The 27639-nt window shown below is 31.3% G+C and overlaps 1 protein-coding gene across 3 annotated transcripts in view; it reads right to left on the reverse strand.

Moving 5' to 3' along the window:
* Window positions 1-11242: 11242 nt before the first annotated feature.
* Window positions 11243-27639, reverse strand: part of LOC143247473 (A disintegrin and metalloproteinase with thrombospondin motifs 9-like) — a 216168-nt gene continuing 199771 nt past the window's right edge. For all 3 annotated transcript variants that reach the window (XR_013026563.1, XM_076495683.1, XM_076495682.1), the window contains 5 exons: window positions 26956-27136; window positions 22642-22778; window positions 21046-21239; window positions 19593-19724; window positions 11243-14068 (listed from right to left, as the gene is read on the reverse strand). Coding sequence is in view for 2 of the 3 variants with exons in the window: in XM_076495683.1 (XP_076351798.1) it covers window positions 19620-19724; window positions 21046-21239; window positions 22642-22778; window positions 26956-27136 (617 nt within the window). In the remaining variant the exon portion in view is untranslated. The remainder of the gene's footprint in view (window positions 14069-19592; window positions 19725-21045; window positions 21240-22641; window positions 22779-26955; window positions 27137-27639) is intronic.

A 27639-nucleotide genomic window follows, 5' to 3' on the forward strand; every position in this document is an offset into this window, starting at 1 on the left:
TTGTTTTTTTTATGTAGAATGGCTTTGGACGTATGGATTCATAATGCTAGAAAAACATGTAGGTTTAAGAAATAGATTTAATTTAATTAGCTTGTTTCCAAAGAAGGAGGATCTATCTTTTAAAAGTGCTCAAATTATAGGGTTTTGTATCTGGATATATGGAGATAATTTCAACCATGGTGCAGAAGCCAATTTGGGTGTTACTTTTGTTTATCTGGGGGCAATAACCTCTGCATGTTCACAGTTGGTCTTCTCTAAACACATTTCTATCTGCTGACAACACGTGCTCAGTGATCCAACAAAGAACAATATGCTCCTGTCTCTTACTATAACGGTTGTTGATTTAATCAGGTACATTTTCAAAGCTAAATGTATTAATTTTATTTGAAATTGTAATTTTAATCAATAGAACTATTATTTTTTATCCATTTTTTCTATCAAACATTTTTTCTTTCATTTTTTGTCACATTATAATTTGTTTATTTTGTGTAGGAATAGTGACAAACAATTTGTCATTTTTTTGTTTTATGAATTGTGTATAAAGAGAAAGTATAAAGGTTTCTTGTTAAGGTGGAAATTATCTTTATTGTAATCAGAAAAGTTGAGCTTCTTGCATCATTTGGCAAACAGTTTCAGAGATGTTAATTCAGTATGAATTTGAGTTAACTTACAAATATTACAAGCAAAATCTAAAGACAACAGAAAATAATGTATGTAAAGGTAACAGCTAAATATTTGACTTTTATGTTATTATAGAGAGTTTGCAATCAGAGTTTTAGCAATTCATGTAGTTAGTGATAAAAGGAAGGACTGAATGATATCAAAGTAGTTACTTGTGAAAATGTATATATTAAATACAACTTTCACAGGTAACAAAACGTGGAACTCTTATTGCATTCCTTAGTAAAGTATTTATAACATATGAGTTTTTGTTTTATTTATATATTAGAGGCTGGACTTTCAAGTTGTGATTGTAATGTGAAATGATTCGTATGATAAAAATGAAAGAATAAAAAACTGGTTGTTGCTTAAGTTTGTATGAACTTTATTTCCATAAACATTTACTAAAATTATATTCATTTTGTTGTTGTTTGGATTGGACACTTGTTCCGATAGTAAATAACAGTTATAATGACTTTCAACTTAAATAGGAAATAGATGTTGACAATAGAATTTAATGTCCATATAATCATGTCGCTAAGAATAACATCACCTACAGACACTTTTGTAGGGTGATGTGTGTCACTGACATCTCTTTGTTGTTTGGATTGTCTAAAACCTAATTCTAATTATAAGCATACTTATTCTTGTAAGCAGATTAGACTGTTTTGGTATAATTAATGTACCACTAAAGTTTTCTCATTGATTCTGAAGCATTTTACATGCACACTTCAAAATCATCTATGTGAAAGTTACAATAAAAATACTACATGTGGTCAGCACTGAAGTACAAAGATGTTTATAAGCTTCTTTGTGGATCAAAAATTAATATGAACTAGATGAAACTGTTCCGACATCCACCTTATTTCTTTATAGCTATCCGATTGCAAGTGGAATACTAGAAATTTGAACATTTCTCTCATATGATAGCCATAAAACAGTCACAATTGATCAGCCATTAATTACAATAGCATTGAAATAGCATGTTTTAATTGGCCTCCAGTTACAAAGGCCAGCATCTATAGTTAAATTTAGCACATAATTTACACTGAAATTTTGAGTTTAGGAATAGAATGCAATAAAAAGAATAAGTTTTACATTTAAAATTGAAATATGCTAGGTACCATCTGGAACTTTCCTTTTTCTTAGAAAATAGCTCCAGCATACTTTTAATTTCAAACCCAATTTAATTTGTTTAAGCTACATGGAAAACACAGCCCTCATTAGGCTGGAAATTTTTTTCAAAATCTAGTATTTGAGCTAGTACATTACATGAAAAATCACAGAAGGGAGGTATGTGCAAATGGTATCACATATACTAGAAACAACCATTACACATTGCTATGTGTACAATGTTGCTAGGATAACTGGTTCACCCTTTACCGATGTAGAACAGCAAAAAAATGTGATAGGCTGTTTAAATACATGGTGAAAACTCATGAAACTATTTTCTAAATACCATATCTTAAAACCCTAATATTATATATAAGACTTCACTCCCTTAATACAAAAGACTAGATGCACACTTACAAGTACATCATACACCTCACATAAACAAAATCCTTTTAAATATAAATATAAGGCAACCCATTAAGAAATAATATGTAACATCTCCAGTTTGACTAAATTTTTTCCTTTCTTTCTTTCTCCAAGAAAAATACAGAAACTTTATTTAATAAATAAACATACTTAACTTTCATTAATGTTTCACAATCCTGGTACACTGACAGATCTTTACAACCTACAATTAGGTGTCATTTCTTGTCTAACTATAAGCAAAGTTATTGAACAAAACCTCACAATTTTGGCCAAACTGTTTGTGCAAAATATCACATGAGCTAGAAGTTCGAAAGTTTTGTTACATCTTCACCCAAGGGTAAAAGTGCACAGATTATAGTTTTTGTCATTTGAATTAAAGATGCCAAAACCATATGGCAAAAGCATGTGCAGAAATGTAAGTTTTGGTTAGGTCAAGCAAATTAGATTAGTTTCTAGCTTGGATTTTCAAAAGAATCATAGGGATGGATGGTTGTTTATTCATTGCTAATTTTATGCCCACCTTTAGCTAAATTTTATGAAATTCTCATAATTAAAGACTGTTCAGCATGATGTGATATTATCGTAAATAATGATGCTTGATATGGCTGTACCAACTGCATGTGGGAGATGACAAAAAACTGTTAATCTAGTTCTGTAAAGGAAGTTCTTAAGAGGAAAACTACCACCACATATTTTAAAGAATCTGGTTTGTTCTGTAAAATATAGATCTGTTCCAAATAAAAGAATTGTTATTCTAAAGCTGTGGTTTGTTAGTGTGTATTGACAAAAAGTCATTATATCTAGTCAAAACAACTTAGGTGTGACCTAAAGGAATGAAATAAAAATTGGTGGTCAAAGCAGTAGCTACATTTATATTATTCATAATAATTTTGCACCAAATACTCATTCAGTATTTAGCAGGGCCATGCATTTTGTTTTACCTACCATCATGCACCAAGTTAAACAAAAAATGCAGCCTAGCTAACTAATGAATGAATGTTCACTGTAAAATTCTTGTCAAAGTTAAAAGTGTAGCCAAATTTGATTTCATTCCTTTAAATTGCATGTTCAGTCGTTTTTAGCTGCACATTTTTATACTTAAGTTGTTCTGATTAGCTCACCTTTGTCAAAAACAACATGCAGTACTGTTATTACACCCTACATATATAATACAAAAAACCAAATCTGTAAGTATTTCTACTGTGAGTGCAAGGTATTACTTTGAAATTACTTTCATATGTCATCCACCTGTTCCTAATAAAAGCATTTCACATATAAAACTTTTCATTTTGTTGAACTTGCACAGAAAAAAAAAAAACATTATTAAGTTACTTACAAGCATCCCTTAATGCTTTCACTGTGACTGGCACATATATTTCCCAATGCAGTGGAAAACACACATTCCAGCTGCAGTGAAATGGTTAAAACATTTTATGGCAAACAGAAAAAAATATTTCGCATGAATAGAATATTGTAATGCACAGACATACACAAAGAAGACGTATGTGAAATATCTATGTTTGCATACTGAAGCACTGGGATATGTTAGATAATGGCATTCTGGTTAAATGCCTTCTTTTGGTGGGCATACTCTCGACCTTCTTCACTAGGTCCTGCATAATTTCTTCCTTCTCTTTCTGTGTTAAATGAAGTTTGGTCACTGCTTTCAAGTGTCTTGGAAGCAATACAGTTCTCTCAGATTAAATGCCCAGAACTGTCACCATTGTAGTGATATGAACGTGGTAATGATGGTGCAGTATACTGCTGCTTTGAGATATAAATATATAAATGTGTTTATCAAAGGTTCAGTCAAAAGCTCAGAGCTTCTTAGTTTTGTTTTGAAGGGACAAAGATTCTGTCACAGTCAGTTGAACAATCATCTTGACAGTATCTGAGAAATGCTTTACTTTTCATGTTGTTCAGCTTTTATTAAGAAGCAGGAGATTGTATCAGAACTACTTTGCAATTTGTATTAGCTTTACTTGCTCATCTTATAAAGAAGTTTTGGGTTTTTAAGCCTATATTGCCACTTGTGATTGGATCCATAATTTGCTTTAATGGTAATGTTGCCTTTAATGTTTTTCCATTGGACAGGCCATATATTCCCTGCATTTGCTGATATCTGATTCTGCAATGGTAGTTTTCTACTGATGTTCTTTCTTCTAATTTATGAAAAGAGATTTCATGGTCATTTAAGGAAAGAACTTAACATTTCTGACTTCAATGGAACTTCAGAGACTATGGGTAAGTTTTTATCAGTTTAATTACTCCTTGGCTCACTCAACATATCCTCAGTTTCACCTTTTGACACCATAATGAATGAGAAGATTAACATTAGTAGAATATTATCTACATTAACTTGCTCTGTAGCTAGAGCACCATCATCTATAAACTTGATGACAAAAGAAATTTACAGTTGTAGTGATATCAAGCACATCTATCTAAGCAGAAAAGGGCACCTCTCACTTCAGAGTTAAGCAAGTGGTCAATAGTATTACTGCTTGACCTGTTTATCATAAAAAAGTAGGAGAACTAGTAGTCTGGCATTTAATAGATCAGATGTTCATGCTTTAGCACTGGGTAGAAACTAGAGAATTCCAAAATTAGCTACACCTTTGTGTTTTATCAGAAATACTGAGGTGAAGTAGTTCGTAAACATTTCCTTTATAGTAAATACTGTGTCTTAGTAAAAGATAATGAGGCTGTTTGTACATCTGAACTCTAATGTAAACAGTAGGCTTAACAACTAGGTCAGACTCCTTTGGTTCAGGCATAGCAGTTCCTAATTTTGACAGTGCATACATATAGACGTATATAATACACTCTTGCTCATTTGCTTTGTTTACCATTAACCACATAACTGTATGATGGTTTCTATTTGTTTCGATTATGAATTATAATAAGCACTTCAGCTTATATACTGTGATTTCACTGTGACACATAACCTCTTGCTTCCATATAAATATGTAAATACATACACATTGTATATATAAGATAAACCAACCTATAAAGGATGGAATAGGGCAAAATGTTGAAGATGTTCAACAACAGCACAAAGTTTTCAGAAAATTTGAGAAGATTATAAAATATCAATTACTTTGTTAAATTAAGCAACAGTAATATCTAAAATATATCAATGTTATTTTATTGTTGGTATGTGCCAATAATGACCCCTTTTACAGATCTGTAAGTATACCAGTATATGTGTATATCTATCTATCTATATATATTGTGATTGTTCACACCTATAATCATAACTGAAGTGAAATCTAACTACATAATGGAACATGCAAAAAAAGTTGAAAACCAACAATATTTATACTTATCCTACAAGGTGGTGAACTGAATTTTCTAAGATTTTATTTAATTGTCAGGCATGCAAAACAATTACATAAAGCTGTTGTGACATTTACCTTCATTGCTGTCAAATTCCACTTTTTTTTGTTGGTGATGATGGTAAGAGGTAATGTAAGTATATATGTTGTAAAGTTCCTGCTACCTAATTTAGAACTTTCACCTTTTTCTTTATTATATAACAAAGTTTCTGCCTCTATGATGATTTACATATAAGCTTTCACAAGTGAAATTTGCAGACTAAGTATCTATAAAAACACTATGCCTATAGCTATACCTATCTCATACTATCCTTAACTCTTAACATCCACATGCAGTATCAATTTTCTCTTTCAAATGTTTGTTCTAAGTATTCTTGATCTTTGTGACTGCTTATTAGTTGGTGTATGACCTTCACTGTTTTACATGATTAAACTTATCCAAACTCTCAAACTAACTTACTGGATGAGGGTTATCTGAAGCAACCAGATTTGTCAGTGGAATATTAGATTTTCCAGTAGCTTCACACCTCCATTATTTGTCTTTGTTTCTAAAAAGAGGTCTGATACTCCTTAGATTGTCTTTTTTGATCTTTAAACATCTTAAAACAGATTCTGACCATCCAAGACTTTATAATTGGTGAGATGTGTCTTAAACTTATTACCATGCTCTCAATGGATTTTACTTCCAAAACAGTTCTGCATTTCATACTGCACTATAGTATATTTGCTTATCATACCATACTTATGGGATTTTTTTAAATGTAATACCACAATTTGTTTCACGTAAGTGAACCTTATTATTGTAGGCCAATTCATCTCAAACTGAGTTGTATTTTCACTAACAGCTGTTAACATGACCACACTATCTTCTTGAGCAAATGGTCTAATATCTAGTTTTATAACCCAGTGTTACCTTATATCTAGCATATTACTTTTACATCCTGTCAGTGCATGTGTAGTCACAATCATCTATTATAGCAGTAAGTCACTAATTCACATACTTCAATTAGATACTTAGATTCATTCCCAACATCATAAGACTCAGATGAATCTACATCACCTGACAAAACATAATTAAAGAAGACTGTTATTCTAATTTCTTCATATATAAACTTCTCAAAAAAATTAAAGGAACAAGTATGTTTTCTTATACAATTTATCTCAGTGTTCCAAATGTGATAATATTTTTAGTGTTTTAGGTAACTTGCCTCATTTCAGTTCCATCTCTATCAATTTTTTAATGTGTAATGAACGGTAAAACATGAAGAAATAAACTTTTTAAAAATGACGAATATTACCAAATGTGATATCCAAAATGAAACAATACTTTAAACAGTTCACATGCATTTATTCAAGAAATGTTTGAAGCATTCAATATCTCGTGTGACCTCCATGTTCTAACATGCTCCTGACATTGATTTGGCACACTTCAAATCAGTCTATCAAAGTTATCTTGGGGTATGGTAGTCCACTCCTCTATCAGGGCTTGTCGGAGTTCTTGTACATTCTGAGGAGGGTGCTGGCGATCACTAACACGTGTTGACAACATATCCCAAAAATGTTCAATTGGATTTAAATCCGGAGATCTGCCAGGCCACTCAAAAGTCTCTATTCCTTCCTTATCAAGGAAGTCCATACACAGTCTGGTGACATGGGCTCATGCGTGTACCTACATGAAAATGAACCCATTGCCGACAGCACCGGCAAAAGGCCACATAATGGGTTCCAGAATTTCGTCTCCATATCGTCATGCATTCCTGTCAAGTATGACTAAGTCTGTGCATCCACCCAAGCATATGCCTGCCTAGACCAATAAAGAACCTCCTCCATGAGCATTGACTTGCACAATGTTACATCCGGAAAATCACTCTCCTAGGCATCTCCACACTCTCGCACATCCATTATCATGAGACACAGTGAACCTGCTCTCCTCTGTCCATAGCAAGGTGGCCCATTGATGAAGTTCCCAGTCTAGGTGCTGATGATTACGAACTGTTTTCTGTCAGATGGTGTCTGACTACTTGGGTACACAAGATGAAGGTACACAGTGACAAAACAAGTCACAAAAGATCCATGTTGGTGTTTTTTCGAGAATTAATGAGGAATGCATAATTTCACAAAATAGCCTTATATAGGATACCTTGAATTATATCCTCCTTGAGTGAGGGGGGTTTCATTTGAGTTGCTTAAAACTTTACTCACAAGCTTAAAAAGTACTTGTAGACAGATGAATATGTTTTTCATACACAAGTTCAGTTAGGACAAAAATATGTACTCATTCCTTTCAATTTTTTAAGCAGTATACAAATACATATAGGTAATACAGGTAACACACACACACAGACAAAATACTTTCAATCTTATGATTAGACTGTTTAGTTATGGAAGACTGGGTTTGCTGAATATTGAATAATCAACAAAGCTTGTTAAACATACGTCCACTGACGTTATTAATATAGACTGTATTGATTATTCTGGTCAAACAAGAAAGAACTCACTCCCTGTCTTTACAACTATTTGGGCAACTAGTAAAACTTCATCCCTTTTGGTGACTAAAAAATCCAGATGTTCTTGAGCTGTCTAGTCAAACTCAGAGCAATTCAACAAGATCTGAAATCAACATTTTGGGGTCTTGTAGACAAATAGTAAGATATTTTCATCATTCCTCTATATCCATTGTGCCTTGTGTCCAGTAGAATGTTATTTTTAAATCAAGTTAAATATAGCATACTTTTTTTTTCTTCTCTTATTTGCATTTGAAAGAAATTTGAGAACTTATTTTGTATTCAGCTCTAACACACCAGTAGTAATGCAGTCAAATGGTTCACTTCAAAATTGGCACTTTGATTGTTGTTTGTTATAGTGATGAAATTTCTGTAACTACACAGTCAGACCTTTTTTGATGGATTGGACTTAATGCCATTCTGTTGGATGACATAGCTTATCCCTACGATACACTTATCATCACTACTGTCTACCTTGATTTAAAAAACTTAAATTGAATGGGTCAGCTCATTCTCTAGACATTAACACCAAAGCAAACACCTGGGACCAGCTATAGAATGGATTGCACATCTGTCTCACCTTGCAATCAAACTGGATCTTCTGCAGATAACTAAGAAATTAAAAAACACAGGTTTCTGGCCAATAGGTGTGGGAATTTTCAGTGTTTCTGTTTATCAATCATAGTTTTCTATTCTTATTTTTCAAGACACCAACTGGGGATTTAGAGCATGAGCCCCATATGCCAGTACCTAACAACATCTCTGATCTTCTGGGAAATTCCATGTTGCAGAAATGGAGATATATTTCTCAGAATTGCATCCAGAAAATACTATAGGTAATGCAGACACTGAAAAACTGTTAACCTTTAAGGATGGTTATACTTGCTCATAGTGTGAACATAAATATTTTAAGAACTCTCAACTGCTTACATTTCTTAACCATGTGTTTTCTCAAATTAAGAGGTGGGACACCTTTAATTATTTTGTCATCTATGCCAAAACATATGAATCACAATAATAAGTAGTGCATGATAAATCATTTACACATGGATTTAAGTCATTAACAACTACTTATAATAAAGATGCAAATATGCTTACTTCATCAGATAGATAGTTTCACTTAAGCATTAAATACCTAGATAGGTCCAGTTTGTAAGTAAAGTGTTAGTCTATGAAACTATCGAAGCAGGTGATATTTAACCCTAAGGAGACTTAATATAAATTTTCCTGTAAAATATTTAGATTCAAGGCCAGATTAAGGGTTTTATTGGTCCTAGACTTTTTTTAGTATCAGCCAGGTAAGCCCATGCTTTAATCCAGGGTTGTTTAGATGCCTCAAAAAGTAAGTGATATCTATAACATCTTTTGGGGGTCAAACTACTAAGAATCTGGTGGTGAACTTAAAAATATTGTGCAAAGCAACACAATGGTTTTCTGTAGAAAACCATCCATAATTTTGAACTGAAAGACTAGAAGGAAGGCAGTTAGTCAATAACACTCACTGCCACATGGTGAATGTTTCACATTCAAGACTGTTTAGTTTATTTAGTGGTTTAATATTTAATGATTACTTAATTTTCATAACAAGTGTTAAAAGTTAATTATTTTAAAAGTGATAGTTATGACAAGTTACTTACATAAGTCTGTATGGGTGGTACATTGTGTATGCTGTTTAATTGTTGTACTAGGCTTTTGCAATATTGTTGACATCACCTTACTTGAAGCTTCTAATTTTTTTATGTGAATATTGTTGTCACTAGAAGGATAGATGTTTCTATATTTTTCTGTCAAGTGTTATAAATACATGCAGATATACAGTACAAGTAAGAAGTTTAAGTTAATGAAAGTGAAGTTTGACTGTGTGATTGCCAGTTTTAACCATAATGACCAATTTCTAAAGTGCCTTTCACAGTTTGTATTGTAATAAAAAGAGATGAAGAATAATACTTTGTCTTGCAAAAAGATGTTCTAAAGTAATTGAAGCCCTCTGTGTGGACTTTGAAAAGAAGGAGACTAATATTTAAAACTATGGACACATCTGTGGTAACAAACAGTTATATTGGTGATTTTGCAGCGAGTTTCATAGCTTGTAGTGTAACAAAAGGGTTCTAAAGCAACTAAACTGGCTGATATGAACTTTCAACAAAAAAGGAAAGAATAATTTAAAGTTCTGGATACAACTGCAATAACCAACAGCATAGTGAGTATTTGTATGTACATTTGACTTGTTTTAATATCTTAATTTAAAACAAGTGAACTGTATTGCTGCCTATTGTTTAAATTTATTGTCAACATGTCACAGTTACCAATTGTAAAGAATCAAGCCCTCATAAAAACCTAACAGTGATGGAATTAGTTGATGTTGACTATGAAATTAATTCATTTAAATTTAACACTGTCACATCATCAATACCAATTAAGTAGTTTAAAAGATTTTTTCATCCCAACTCTCTTTCTGTTTATTTCCTGAAATAAAAGTGTGGCTGCATGATCCAGTGAAAATAAATCAACAAAAGTTTACACTTCAGATGCAACCAAAGATTATTGTAAAGGACATGTAGGAACATTAGAGGTAATGAAGAATATTTTGAATTTCATGACAAATAATATCTAGCTATTTAATTCTTTTTCCATTGCAAAGTGAAAGTCTCTAAAGTTTCAATTTCTAAGAATGGCTTAGATTCTACAAATGTTCACAAATTCATATATTTTCCCACTATTTGAGTATTTTTATCGTCTTTGTCCAATGAATATTATCTGTATTCAACTTGTGGATGCACATTTTATAAATACTGAATATTTTATAATTTTATATTTGTAGGATTGGCATTACTTCTATAGTCTTGAGATACTACTACTTAAATAAGATATCAATCATTAACAATTCAGAAACTGCAACTAGTTTCATTTCGGACAACTGACAGACTTAAAGCCAAAAATTTTGTGAAGTTGCCTATTTTAAACATGACAATATAAAGATAAGTGAACAAACTGACATATAATTTATTATTTTTTTAATATATCAGAAACATGACATTCAGGCATTCCAGTCAAAGTATTCATGATTTGACTATATAAATATCATATTTTAATGCTCAAAAATTTTTCATAATCATTTTTTCCTGGTTTATAATATTATGTACTGGTATATGGAGAAATATGTAACATTTGTTTGCTTTAAATAACGGACAATATGTACAGAAGTTAGTCAACATTATTTTTTTATTCACCTTTTGATAGAAAATCAAACTTAATCACATATTTTAATAGTAGCTACAATAACAAAGAAGTATTTAGTAAAAAAAAAAGAAAGCTTTTCAAAACATATTTTGATCAGAAAATGTACAATTTAAAACAACACAAGATAAAAGAACAAACATTATCAAGTAGATAATAAAATAACAAAAAGAAAACAAGCACATTTTGTTGGAAATACTTTTCACAAAATACATGTATCAAATAAATACCAAATTTTAAAAACACTTACTCTGCACCAGAAATACGGGTTATTCAATATGCTTAACAAAAAAAAACAGCATCTTTTTAGTTCACATGCATTTTACTACACCAAATCTCGTAAGTCACTAACATTGGCACAAAAGCACAAATTATAAAATTTTCCTATAAAAAATATTTTTCCATTTCACAATTAAAGGCAAAGTTTCATGATAAAATTAACATATAACCGCAAATATGTTATACACTGTGTAAAAAATAACAAAACAAAAAGCATGTAAACATTGAAGGTATTTTTTTCATTCAAACGAAAATTAATTAAGCCCACAGAAGTGAGTATTATGCTTTAGTATTTCTTGAATAATAACAAAAACAGTTAAATACATAAACGTTTCCTCTTCAAATCTTTAACTCAAAGCTAAAAAACATTTTATTTGTAGTGTTTCAGGAATTTAATTTGTTGGGAATACAAGTTTCATATACATATCATTAAGATTCTAGGCACTGACTTGTTGTTTGCATCAAAAAGATAAGGGCTTAAAATGCTAAGTCTGTAGTTTCATTTACATTTGCTTGTATGAAAGCTCACCATCAACAGTGTCATCAATGGCCAATAACTGACACCTTCAAAATATCATTTCAAAATATTAAATTTTTTAATCTTTCATTGCAACTTATAAGCAGTTTCTCTATGCTACTACAGTGCATACTACAAGCCATGGGCATATAGTAGCATTATTTTAGGATATTATGGATTAATACCATATAAACTAACTCTTCCCATGTTCTTAATGCAAATCAGTTTGAATCTCGACAAATGACATTTGATGGACACTGTATCCAACTGGGTAAAAGATTTAGTGACAAATATTTATGTGAAGTATTTTACTTTGTTACATTTTTTAATGTATTGATTTATATATATAAAGAAATTGTCTTTCCCTGTTGTAGAGGTCTTGATAAGTTAGTTTAAAATTGCAACTACTGTAGCATTAAAATTTGATTTTCCATGAATAACATACACAACTACTGGTGTCTTGTATTACATGGTTAATTTTAGAGAGTAGTACACAATTGAAAATACAAGTATAAGAAATGTTTTATGAGGTACCCTGATGCAAGATATATCATTGTGTAATGACTAACAACCTGGTATTAGTATCTTTGAATGTATACAACTGCTGTAAAACTGTAGGTAGCATACATGAAAGTTTAGCATGTTAAAATGTAAAAGAATTTTACCATTCCTGTAAAGCTGTATGCAGTTTTAATAAATGTTTAGCACGTTAAAGCATAGAAGAATTTTTGCAACTGTTGTAAAGATGTAAACATGAAGATGTTAAAATGTAGAATAATTTTACAATTATTATAAAGTGTGCATGGATGTTTAGGAAGTTAAAGTGTAAAAGAATGTTTACATGTGCTGCAAATTTGTTTGTCATTAAGCTTACTAGAATAAAGCTATACAATGGACTATGTGTGCTGTGCCCACCCCAAGCATTACATGCATTCAGACTAACCATTCTAAATCTATAATTAATGTGTATAAATAATTAGCATCTTAAATTGTGGAATAACTTTTAACCATAAAAGTAAAACAATATGTAGCATGCATGAATGACATGTTGAGTTATGGAAGAATTTTACCTCTAACATAAAAAACTGTAATGAGAAAGTGTAATTATTACCAGTACTGTAAAGCTATATGAAGGATGTGTGAATGTTTAGCACATGTATTTTATTACTAATACAATGTTATAAGTAAAATGTACAAATGTTTCACATGTTAACATATAAAAGTTTTTACCATTACTGTACTATATATATAGCTTTTTATTAAAAATAATCTTTTCCTATCAAGTCTACACCTTAAAAAAGTAACAGTGCAATGACTAAAATAACAATATGGAACTTAAGACTAGTACAGTTTTCAAAATTACTTTCTAAAAATAATTTTTAAATATAGTTATACAGTTTAATAGCTTACTTGGTGAAACCTATATGACCAACACTAACGTCTGTGTTTCATAAAGCATAAAAACATGAGCAATTCGGATATAAAAAAACAGTGGTTCGTGTAATGTTCTCTAACTATTTTAAGTTGTTTTTTTTTAAAACATAAAATCAACGTATAATGCATTCTGCGTGTCAGGTGTGTCAATGGTAAGATTTAAAATAATTGTCCAATTATTTACAATTTGTGGAGGAAGAAATAAGCAACTTGTGTAAAGTTTATCTCAGTTGTTTTCACCTAACTTAATTTGTTCTGTTGATCATGACGTAATCATATAATTTTAACTTTTGTTTATTTCTTTTAACAGTTAATACCAATTATAATTCCCTAAACATACACATTATTAAATAATGCAAGTGATAATCTGTTAATCTGTTAAAAGAAACAGAGTGGAACACATTAAAAACTTCCGAGTTTTTCAGTGTTAAGTTATTTACCCAGCCGTACTGATCCTGGGCTTTAAAACAATGATTATGTACATATGAAACAACTAATATCTAGCAACAACAATACTGAGGTCCATATATTGCTTGTTACTTCCAAATAACCTGGTCCATAGTCTACAAAAAAAATATATATATATAATATTAGTAACATTAAGTTAATTTATTAACATTTCTTCACAGGCAGTAAAAACCAAATACATATTTCAATAAAATTGCATGTTACACCCAAACCATATAAAAACACTTTGTCATTATGTTATGCTAATATCTGAATCATCCATCACGTGTATCTTCTACCAAGCCCTTTCATCTGCTTGATGCCAAAGTAAAACTGATGTATTTGTTCAATCACAGACTGATGACGTTGATGTGGAATAAGAACATGAGCTACCCATAAAACATATCCATCCCATACATTAAGCTTTCACTTTCTTAATAAGGATGGTGTGAATTAGATTCCTACAGTGTGATGTGGCCATCCCATAAAAACATACTCACAGATTCTGTACAACACTGGGTCTTTTCATATCCAACCAAGACTTGAACTAAGCAGCTGTTACAGAAGTATTCATGTGGTCAAGCATCAGCATTTTTTTGTTTTTTACCTGCTTCATACACTATTACATATTTATAGGCTCTAAGGATTACAAGTCCACCTTTGAATCCTTGGAGAAGCCATTTGTGATATAGCTTTCATTTTATTAAAGAAAGAAACCAGGGACTTGTGATCAGTACAAATAATGGATCTTCTTCCATAGATATAATTATGAAATCTCTGTACTCTGAAAACCATAGCTATTCCTTCTTTGTGTACCTGGGAATAAGTGTTTGTTCAATACATGTGGTATTGATTCCATGGGGTGGGGCATAAGTTTGTATGAGCTCCTTCTTTTCATACTAATGTACATCTGGTTTGGAACCTCAAACAACTTCTTTTGTTCAGACCCCGAAAGCCACTTCACATTTTTCCACAATAGCTTAAGCAATGGTGCTTGAAGTTTATTAGTCTGGAATGAACTTGTTTTAGCAATTTAAATAGTTTTAAGTAGGTCTTTAACTCTGACATATTAGTAGATGTCTTGAACTGTTTGTACTTTCTATTTTACAGATTGTGAACCCATTTTGTGTCCAAGAAACATTACTTCTTTTTATAGAAAAAATACACTTAGTACTCTGTAAACAAATTTCTGCTTTTTCAAGCCTTTTTAACATTTCCTCAAATTGTGAAGATGCCCCCTTTCATTTAATCTGTTATTAGGATATCACCCACATACATTTCAACACGCAGGATCCCTTATTGTAAACCTTCTAAGAGCCACTGAAATATTGCTGCAGATAATGAAATACCAAAAGGCAACAAGTTTTACCTGAAAAAGCCTTTGTGGGTATTCACAGTAATAAACTTCTTGAAGTTTCATCCGGTATTATTTGTTGGTAATAAATCATTCTTCCGCAATTAGGGCTGCAAATAAATTTTAAGTCCTAGGGAGTGGATACTGTTCCAGGTATGGCAGCTTATTGACTGTTAATACATTACCTTTACATATTCTTACTAAGCCAGTATGGAAAACATACGTGTAACACAGCTTCTTTTTGAGAAGGTGGTCAAGCTCAGCCTTGATGTTTGGTTTCCTGGTGTACGTAGCTGATCTTGGTTTGAAGATAAATACTTTCAACAGATATTTTGACTGTAGTTCCATGCAAAGTGCATACTTCTTCTTTAAACATTCTTTCATGCATTTCTAGCACTCTATACTTGGTAACTTACTTTTATACAGTTACGACAGAAAGTGTTCGTACCCCTGCGTCTCAAGTGGTTTTTTGTTCATAACATAAAAGGTATCACGATTAGGCTAACAAAAGTAAAATATATCATAAAAATTATACTAACACACATTTACATAAACTTATATGTAAATTAAAAGACAAATAAAATGTTTATAAACAAATAACCAAAAATAGGAGGAGCAGAAAGTGTTTGTACATTTCAGAATGTGTGAAAAAACTGATATTCCCGTAAAAATTTTGTTTAGTTTGGTGAATAAACTACATTATACCATTCCAGAACTAGACTCTGGGTTCATAGTTATTAGAATTTAGACAGCAAAAAATGTACTTCCGGCAATTTAGCGCCATCTCCGTCATTATCTGCTTGGTCATCATGGCGAACAGGAAACAACTGTCCAGTGGTTTAAAAAACCAAATTATTGTAAAATACAAGTCCCGTGTGTCTCTTTCCGGTATTGCTACACAACTTAATGTGTCGAAATCTACTTTTCAAAGCATAATTGCCAAGTTTAAGCTTACAGGATCAACTGCTAACCTCCCTCTTTCTGGACACCCCACCAAAATTCCAGAGAGAACCAAGAAGAACGTTCTCAGAGAAGTTAGTAGAAACCGTCGTTTAACACGTAATGACATACAGAAACTGGTAAGGGAAACTGGGGTTGAAGTAAGCATCTCTACAGTTACGAACATGTTACACTCTTCCGGGTTCAAAGCATGCCGTCCTCGTAGAACTCCATATTTAAAGCCTGTTCATTTAGAAGCACGAATGAGGTATGCAAAAAAGCATGTAGATAAACCCTTTACCTATTGGAAGAGTATTCTTTGCTAAGACGAGACTAAAATCGAGCTTTTCGGCCACAATGATGTTCGCTATATTTTCCGTAAGAAGGGGGAACAAAATCTTCCAAAAAACACCGTCACTAAAGTTAAACACGGAGGTGGCTCGATTATGCTATGGGGTTCTTTCAGCTCTTCTGGTGTAGGTAGCCTTCACTGCTTCAATGAAATCATGAAAAAAGAAGATGCGTTGATATATTAGGCACTTATATCAAGAATGATGCTCGGAAATTGTGGCTAGGGCATCATTGGATCTTCCAGCACAACAATGACCCTAAGCACACGTCGAAATATGTGCAATCCTGGTTGCAGAGGAACCATATAAGCTTTCTGGAGTGACCACCCCAGTCACCCGATCTCAATCCAATTGAAAACGTTTGGCATGAGTTGAAGACCAGGGTTTATCCGAAAAACTTGCAAGAGTTGAAGGCCTTCTGTAAAGAAGAATAGAAGAAAATACCAGTCGAGTACTGTCAAATGATCATGGAGGGCTATGAGGAGAGATTGTGCCAAGTAATTCACCTGAAGGCTACACAACTGACCATTAAAGTAGACCCATGAACATTTTCTGCCCCTCCTATGTTTGGTTATTTGTTTATAAACAGTTTATTTGTCGTTCAATTTACATAAAAATTTATGTAGATGTGTATTAGTATAATATTTATAATATACTATACTTTCATTATCCTAATCATGATACTTTTTACGTTATGAGGAAAAAACTACTCATGACACAGGGGTACAAACACTTCCTGTCGTAACTGTAAGTTCATTATCTAGTCTTCAGTTAAAGAGTAATTCAATTATCCAGCTTCTGCCTAGAAGATTGGGTGCTGTACCTGTTAATACTACCAAAGGTAGTTTATTAACTGTATCTTGATATGTCACTATTACTTGAGATGTTCCAGGTGTGTCTGCTATTTTTTCAGTGTAAAGTTTTAGATTAGTTGCACATGTTTCACACACAAGAACTGCCATATTCCATAATTATGAATACTCTGTTACATTAATGATAGTTACACTGCATTCTGTGTTAATCTCTAATTTCATGCTTTCAAAAAGTTTTGTTCATAAGCCTCCAATCCTGTGGGAAACCTCCACATATGTAGTTCTTTCTCGTTACAGGTTGTTTCTGTTACTGAACATTTTGTTTACAGTTGTGTGTGACTTTTGAACACTAGATTAATACTGGAGACATCTTTATACTGTAGATGTAAATATTTTACATTTCTGTTTGTAGATTCAATGGCTTAAACCATTTTTATACTTTCTCAAATGTTAAATCTCTCTCTGTAAACAACTGCATTGGAATTATAGCATCATTTATGCTGCAAACTACCTCTCTATCAGCACTCATGTTAGCATTTCTCTGTGATTCCAGTCCCGTGAACATTTTCACAGCCCTGCCATGTAGTCTACAACAGTTTTATTAGCTTATTGGTGCTATGAATTAAATTTAAATCACTGAACTATTTCACTTGGTATTGCGATGAAATGGATTTTCAATAAGTTTACCAGATCTTGGAATGTCTTGTCTTCAGACTGTTCAGGGCTCAGCAGATTCCTTATTAAAATACAAGTCTGAGCTTCCACCACTCCTATCTAATAAGATAGCTTTGTTCTTACCAGTGTTATTAATATCATTAGCCATAAGGGAACAAAAAAAATAAGAATTTCACAATATTTTCACCAGGTTTATGTTTTGGCAGTACAAGAGGCAACTGTTTCTACTATGCCAGCCATTTTATTTTCTTTGTATGAAGTAAGTAATACTATTATTAACTTCAGTTGACAAATGTTTAAATTTACTTGATCTGCCTGAATCAATCTCAGTTATTTTTATCCTCATTGTCATATGTCATATTCTGACTGATTAACCTAAACAGTTATTATTTTGTAAGAATGAAACTTTTATTAAAATCCTCAATTTCATGTGTTTGTTTTGTTGTAATTTTGATGCAAGATATATGAATCTGAGAGAATTTTAATGACAAATTCACAAGAGCTGGGTCTGGAATGTTAGTGGTCAATTCACTAATAAATTTGCTTAATACCATTAAAATGATAAACTAAACAAAAAGAGAAAATTAACAGAAACTAATATTCTTTTCATTATTTACATGATAGTTGTTGTTATGTACAGTTCTGTCGTAACTATTCAAAGATATTAAGTTTAACAAAGACGTAATCAGTGATGTCGAGAAAACCCACTTGTAGAGAAATATATATGCAAAAACAGCTTGTTTGGGTTGAGAAAATATTTTACGTAGAAGAGCGAACAACGTTTCGACCTTCTACGTAAAATATTTTCTCAACCCAAATGAGCAGTTTTTGCATATATAACAAAGATGTATATTTGTAGTGGCAAACAAACACTCAAACATTACCCTTTTAAGTATTCTGATGAAGTTTTTGTAAATGTTATAATTGTTTTCTTGATGATTAACATCAATCAAATGTATCACCACATTCAATAATAAATTATAAGTAGTATTTTTTAGACTCAACAACAGCTGTTAAATATTTCACAATATAAACAATGATGTTCTATTGATAATTGACTTCTCAGTATAACTTTAGTTTTAAGAATTCAGAAAACAAGTATGGATTAGCTTCTCCTTTGAAGGTTGAATATAACTAAATAAATGTCTTATTTTCACCATAACTGCATGATTTTATGTTTTAGTTTTCACTCCCACCTAAGGCTTTAATAAACCAATAAATAAAAATTCAATAGTTTCACATTTGCCTTTAACAGAAACAATCCAGTTTTTTGTTGCCATTATTATAACTTTGATACTGAAATTAATCAAGCCAAGGATTTAAAATACTTTATGAGTAATGAATGCATAAGTTGTGCTTAAAATGTGAATACACATAACTATAAAAGAATTGTAATACCTCTGCCTCAACAGTTTTGTAAAAGCTACTATCCATCTGAAAGAAAAACACTTTGGAAGTAATATTACAGAAGCACAAGTCTCTTAGTAGTTTAATTTTAAGTAAGAAATACCTTTCATGTTTGCATCCAATGTTAAAGTTACTGAATTCCTGGAGAAGCTACATCCAGCAACAAACCTATTTCAGCATCTAGCTTACATTTTCCACAGTATCCCCCACATTTTCCATGAACTAATTGTCCCTCCTAAGTAAAAGGTTTTGTAGCATAAATTATCCTCACATAGACAAATAATTCCTTAAGTTTTAAGACATGTTGTGGTTTTTATCAAGATATTAAAAATATATACCAATCTTTCATCATATTCAAAGAAATACAGGATGAGTTTAAATATCAAAACAATGATGTTTCTCAATAGCATTCACAAATACAGGAAATCACTTCAGATTAAACCAAATAAATGTCAACTTCTTAAAAAATGCCACATCATAAAAACACTAACGTTAATAGTTATGTTCAAAACATTTAGTAAAAGTAATAAATAAGCAAAAATATGCTACTAAAAATAAGAAATGGCAACAAGAAAAAGCTGAGTAAAATTTTAACCCAATTTTTCTTTAGTAAACTTTGAGTGGCAGTTTAGTTACCACTGGTTTTAGAGAAAATTCTTGTCCTACTTTAAAGACCTAACTTCTTCACATTGTAGCATATTTATCACATTTACACTGCAGCATATTATTATCTGTTAGCAGGACTGTTGCCAATACATTTATCTAGGTAAGTAAAAATAAGTTTATCATATTAAATGAACACATTTACGTCTAAATATTTGGATTACTACTTTTATAAACTATTAAATGTTTTACTTACAAATTAAGGACATGTTAAGATATTAAAGAAATATTATTATTAAGAAACTAGCCAAAAATAATAGTAATAGAACGTGCAATGAGAGGTATCATGACATTTTAAATCAATTACATTAATTATGAATAATCTTTAATAAAATGGTGTATTTATCATAAAAAACATATAATTGCTGTGATTCCACTGTTTCAATACAGAGTATCAATCGAGTAATAATAAAACCAGTGTCAACTGCTTGATCTTAGTCAATAATTTTTTTTTCAAAGATTCAGGGGCACATGTAGAAATATTCTTCCCTAACACCAGTATAAAGAATATTTTGGCAAAATTTTCATTTATTGTAATAAATATGAGTACACAACACTGCTTATACTTGAGAATTATTTCGTAGAACAAATTCCAATGAAAGTCAAGGTAGGCCAGAGTGTTTTCAGTCTTCACAGGCCTTAAAATAAAAGGGCTTAAAACCTTTGCTCAGGGTTATGTTACTCAATATAGTATAGATCAGAGTAATAGTATAACAAATTTAAAAAGTCCTACCAATCTTCTTTTTTTTAGGTAGGATAAGATTATAATAATTAATATGCTGAACAATATACTTTCACTGCTAAGTACTGCACGTTATGACAAAATTTTGTTTCATCGAGTTTCTTCTTTACATCACTGTATGACACAATCAAAAATTTATCTTAAAACTTACCTCTAGTCTGTCTATCTTGATTGTAGCATGATGACCATGTGTCTTCCATTTTGTCTTCTTAGAAATTTTTAATCCTGTACCAACAAGATTGATGGAGAAAGTACCTTGTGGACAAGGAACAAGGCTGTAACAATCTCCAGCCTCTCCAAACTTGACTGGATATCCATGAGTGTTTGAAAAGGCAAAATCATCAGCTAGCAAAAAAAACAAACAAAAAAAAACTTGAAAATCTGGGGAAATTGTATAATGTATTTACAATAACTATTTTCTCTTTTAGAAGGATTTTTCTTTTCCTTACAATTTCTCAATATTAGGTTAAATTGTAGATATCCTAATTACTTTATATTATCTAAAATTTATATTAATTGCACATTTGGAAGAATCTCTGACAAACGATGAATGAAGTTCATTTATTTGTAGAAGAAAAAGAAGATGCTCAAGACATATGACTTAATTTTCAATCTCAACCTCTATTATGATGCGATTTAGTTTCCAGTTTGGAATTCCAAAGGAAAGACGTATAAACTACATCAGTACTATTAACAGAAATTGATACATGTAGCTGGCTGAATTTGGCAATAAAGTTTAGTGCATAAACAACATAATAAAAATTTCCAAGTTTATAAAACTGATTTCATATTTTAGTTTGTCATAAAATGATACATTTTATTATAAACCATCTATTTGAATTATATTGTTTGTTTGTTTTTTGAATTTCCTGCAAAGCTACACAAGGGCTATCCGTGCTAGCCGTCCCTAATTTAGCAGTGTAAGACTAGAGGGAAGGCACCCACTGCCAACTTTTGGGTTACTCTTTTACCAATGAATAGAGGGATTGACCATCACATTATAATGCCCCCATGGCTGAAAGGGTGAGCATGTTTGGTGCAATGGGGATTCAAACCTGTGGCCCTCGGTTTACGAGTCTAACACATTAACTCAGATAGCCATGACAGGCCATTGAATTATATAATGCCCATTCCTTTTATCATGCTGATTTAATGTGTGTAGTGACAGCTTTCATAATGTTAGTTTCTCTTTTCAAATAAATACTGTCAAGCATATTTTGGATTGGTATTAAATCTGTTTCTTGCATTTATTATTCAATGATTTTCCAATTTCAAATATAAGCTAAACTTATATTTCACACATATATTTCCCAATAAAGTGTATTGAAAAAAATCTTAAATCAATAATAGATAATTTATTTTAAGGTTTTCTTTTACAAATACAGATGATGCATTTTCCAAACACAAACAAAAATTCCTAAGTTTATATTCAAGTCTGCTTTGATGTTTAAAGAGGAGATAAAAGTTCCTACTTACTCAAGACTTTAAGGCTGGTAATAATTACAGCTATGTAACTAAAGTTTATATAACCAGTTCCCATAGCTATTCTTCAATGCTTAAAAACAGAAATGCAAAGTCCCTACTTTTTCAAGACTTGAAGGCTGGTAATAATTACAGTTATGTGACTAAAGTTTATATAACTGTAATTATTACCAGCCTTCAAGTCTTGTAACTAAAGGTTATATGACCAGATCCTTCAGCTATTCTTCAATATACAAACAAAACAGAAATGCCAAGTCCTACTTACTCAAAACTTGAAGACTGGTAATATTTATAGCTATATAACTGAAGGTTGTATAACCAGCTCCCATCCTCCATTCCTCAACACATGGACAAAATCTGTGGCGTGCTCCGTTATAAGGACACGATTCAGGCTCAATTAATCTAAAACAAAGGAAAGGCTATATGTAAATGTAAGCTACTAAAAGCTAGAGAACAGATTAGAAAAAAAAATAGTTACTACTAGTTATATACACATTAGCAGATCCATTAAAATAATCCACATTAAATTAAGCATACATATACAATTATACAGAAATGTTGACTATGAACATTTTATGACAGCAGTTAAACAACTAACACTTTGGAAGTTATGTCCCTCATAGTAAGTCATTTTGAGAAACAAGTTTTAAATGTTTGAAACAGGGCGTTGTAAGCAATTTAAGATTTAATTGGCATTTTGATGACAGCTTGAAACTTTGTTCATTGTAATGTGTATAGCTTGAAAGGTAAAATAATAATTAATTTTGAAACATCTTGGTTGATGTTTTTCCACAAGTTGATATTATGTTTGAAATACACTGTATTATTGAAACCTTAAATAATTTATAAGGAATGTGTGTTAATTTTGATGTATCAATAACTTTGAAAATTACTAAGAGTTGATGAACTTCATGTCAGGTGCTAGTAGTTATTTATATATAATGTGCATTTCTATTTATATATGTCATGTTTGTACTTAATATCAGAAACTGATACTACATATCAGTATTTCAAACACATAATTCATTGAATGTTGTAAATAAATTGAAAGTCTACCATAATGAGCCAATGGCATAAAGTGTTTGACATATTCAAATCAGCTTCAGATAAACCTCATTAATACATTTTTTATGAGTTATTTAAACACTTACAATTTCGAACAGAACACAAGTATAACAAACAAAGTTAAACTATTGAACATTTCAATGTCTGTATTTGAATGTAGCACACATCATTAGTTAGTTTTAAATCCCAGTTGTCTTGATTTCAATACATATGGAAAGATTGCAGTCGACTGCTACGTTGAAAGGTTTTACTATTGCTCCTAATGTTAATGAATATTTTTAGTAAGGATGACATAAGTTGATATTTTCATGCTGTTTGTAAGGGAAAAAAGACCAACTGTATTTATATCGCTTATAAACAAAAATGTTGATTTTACACACATAATTTACAAAAGAAAATAACAAACTACACTTCTGTCTTTCTGACTGAACAACATGCAAAACAATCTTTATACAATCAGAATGAAGATAGAAATGAAAGACAATGTGTAGTCATCAGGGGAAAATTGTGGTTAAAAGTAGAGTTATAAAAAAGTAAGGAAGCTCTCAAGTTTAGAATAATGTAGATTATCATTCAACAGATCCAGAATTCTAATATCTGTGTACATTACATGGTTACCAAACTTTATTGCACAGGAACAAAAAGAGCACTACAGATACTTTTTATCCACTTCAAAATATATGTTTATACGTGTTTCTCAAGTAAAATATAAAACTAAAAGTTTTCTTTCTCTGTGGAATAATTCTCCACCCACATACTGAAATTATGTCAGACTCAAAAATGAAATATACACACAACAATTAAAAAAAGTATTATGAACATAGTCTTCTAGGAATATCAGTGACTGCCAACAGCTTTCGAACCACTAATGTCCTAGGTTCTCTAGTGATCATCATGCACTGGCTCCATATAAAATAAAACCACATTTCACCAATGTTGTACAAATAATTTACTGTGAAATTCAATCCAACAGATTGGAAATTAAAAGAACCAACTTCCTTTTAGTTTAAAAACAGTTTACAAATTCCTGTAATCTTCTCTCATAAAATGTTGATGTTCTGGATATTACAGCTAACATCACCAAGATAATTTCAATATATAAATATACATATGCTGCAGAAGTTCTCTCTTTTCACAAGATAGCTCAGAAAGTAAGGGTGATAACGTTCTTACAGCTGTTTATTTCTCAACCAACTACCTTAGCAGTTGTAAAAATTAGGAAGTCCATGTCACTATCATAACCATGCAGCCATATGCACCACATTGTCTCCTCTTTCCCTTGATTAACAGCTAACATTTTACAGTTTTTTTGAAACTATAGCTTGGGTTCACTTGAAACATTATGTAGCCATGGCAATGTATTCAAGGGCACTGAAATACAAGATGTCTTTTGACATGTAGTACTTCCCTCACCATAAGAAGTTCCTAACTGATCGAATATAAATCATACATGGGATGTAATGGTCTCCACATCACCTGGAAGCAGAAGGGTCATATTTGCAAAAAATGTCTGTCTACTGCATCTCATTTACAAGCATCCTTCCAGTACAAAGCTTTAGTAGCACTTGGTGTTCAATCATGTAGCTTATTATACAGATTTTCATAGCATAACTACAGTCAGTAAACATTTCTCAGAGACATTCCTTCAATATTCTCATCTGCATGAGAACAACTGACATTATTAGAGGTTCCTGATAGACAAGGCTACTATTCAGTCACATTCATAGGTGGGCAGAAGATGAAGTCCTTGAATGGTTATGCAGGGAAGCACTCAGTACTCAACAGAGGGCTTTTCCAAGTTTTATTTTCAGATCAGTTACGGCTCACTTCCTCTCCGCTACATTCTCGCTATAATTCAAAGACATTTCTTGGGCAATATTTTACAAGGAGTACAAATGAGAAGTACACCTTGTTGCTGGTGCTAAAATTTGTTTGATTGAAGTCATTTATGGTCGTTTCATGGTTAAACAAAGCACACAGTTATTCCATCTTCACAACAACTAAAAATCTGAAAAAGCAAGATTACCAAATAACAGCTTTAAATCCAAGTGAAACTTAAAGAGCAAGTCTCGACTCTTTCAGGACACAAAATAATCTCTCTCTGAAGAAAAAAAGGAATCTACCTGAAACAACCAAATCTACATTTAAAATTCATATTCTTTCTGTAGCTGAATGATTAGAAAGGCATATCACAAGATTCGTGAAGTATTTTTACTTCTTCTGATGGTTGTAAAGCAATTCTCTCTTTAAAAAAAAAGAAAGATTTAAAGCAGAATACTATACTATTATTCCACAATCCAGTAGATAACTTTTATGACTGAACCCTGCTACAGAAAGTAATACCTCAGACTGAAGTTAGAACATAACCTCAACTAAATTTAGTATGTTTTAAAGAAATTTTTTATAAGAAGTATACACATGACAGGAGAGTAAGTTATCTAGTAGTTGCATACTACAAGTATTCTGCCAACAAGGGCTGACTGATACTTTTGTGATGATGAGAAATCCACTTGAAGTAAAAATGTATCTCAGGATGGCTGGTATGGGTATTAACATTTTTACCAAAATAAAGCAGAGAACAATGTTTCAACCTTCTTGTTCTAAAATGTAAACAATAAATAACACAAAAAACAAACTGCTAAAATTTTTAATCTGAATGCTATTTAGTTTTTACACAATATTATAGGAAGATTTATATTCATGAAGTAAAAAAAAAGGAATATGAGGTTTTAATAATTAGGGAAATGAAGTCAATAATGTTCTCAAAGGAACATTTACTGACTTTGCTTTTTGCTGCAATTATTCCAACATAAGGTACAAATAATTAATTGCTAAAAAAATGATTAATTCATAAGTAGAAGCCCTATACTTGCAAATACTGTGTAATGACTTGCTTGTCAAAATTATCCAAAACTGTACATACAATATTAACCCTAAAAGCATATAGCCCTACAGCCAATAATTTGGTTCAACTCATTTAGGCTTTTCATTAGATATAACATATGTGTATAAATGAATGTTTTAGAATTCCTGCTGTGGCAGTGCCAAAATAAAATGGATAACTTTTGATTTTTTATCTTTGAAGTAGTTACAAAAATCTTAGAAAAATTCTTATTTTGTTACATTTTGTATGTTGATATTAATACTTTCTCAACACACTTTGTGACTGTGAAAAAAAAAAGGGGGTGGGTGTAACTTGGAACCTAATGAGACATTGTACTCTTTAATATGATAATTTTGTTTCTTATTTTTTTTAAAGGTGAAAATCAAAACAGTAAAATTATATAACATTTTTTGGTTTCTTAAATCTAGGAAAAATAATGAACTTTCCTACCATCAACTATATATCCTTTTTATCAAGCACCAACATACTAGGCAAATAATAATTTCCTCAAATATATAAACATTAAACGTTTTAGAGTGCAACACTTTTAAAACCAGTCATCTCTTTTGCAGTGAATAATTACAACTGCCCCAAATACTTTAAATTTAAAAACCAATGTAGAAATTTTACCTTTTATTATAAATCTCTGAAAAATTATCACTTTCTCCACTTGGCAATTTGATGTATTCTTGTGGATGACTACTATTCATTCTAGAACAATAAACTTTAATTGAATGCCCTCTGACTACAATATCCTGTTCTCCATCTTGCAATGTATTCTTTTGATGATCCTGACAACTTGTAGCTTTACCTAATGAGATATAATACAATGATAAGATTATAAGTACAGCTGATACTACAGAATAAATTTAAATTAATATATTCAATCATTTGTTCTATTTTTCATTAGTAATCAGATTTAACAACTGATATAATTGCTTGGATATCTTTCCTTTTCATTCATTATAGTTACTGCTTTTGTTAATTTCTAAGAAGTAATTATATATGCAAGCTTAATTCTAAATGTTGCAAATATTTTTTATGCCAAGATAATGTGTCTTTTTATATTTTATCAGTATAAAAAAATGTATGCTAAAGAAGCAACATAAATGTGTATTTGCACACTTTTTGTTTTTTTTTTTTAATACAGGAAACCAAAACAATGCCCATCATGAGTAATGGAAGTTGTTACTGCACTATAATATTTTTCACTACCAATTTTTTTATGCACTATTGGAACTACTGTCAATTTGAAAACAAAACAAGATACCACAGCAACCAAGATCTGGTTTATAGCTTTTGAAGTATATATGT

This window comes from Tachypleus tridentatus, chromosome 3 (assembly GCF_004210375.1).
Source record: "Tachypleus tridentatus isolate NWPU-2018 chromosome 3, ASM421037v1, whole genome shotgun sequence".
Taxonomy (NCBI): domain Eukaryota; kingdom Metazoa; phylum Arthropoda; class Merostomata; order Xiphosura; family Limulidae; genus Tachypleus; species Tachypleus tridentatus.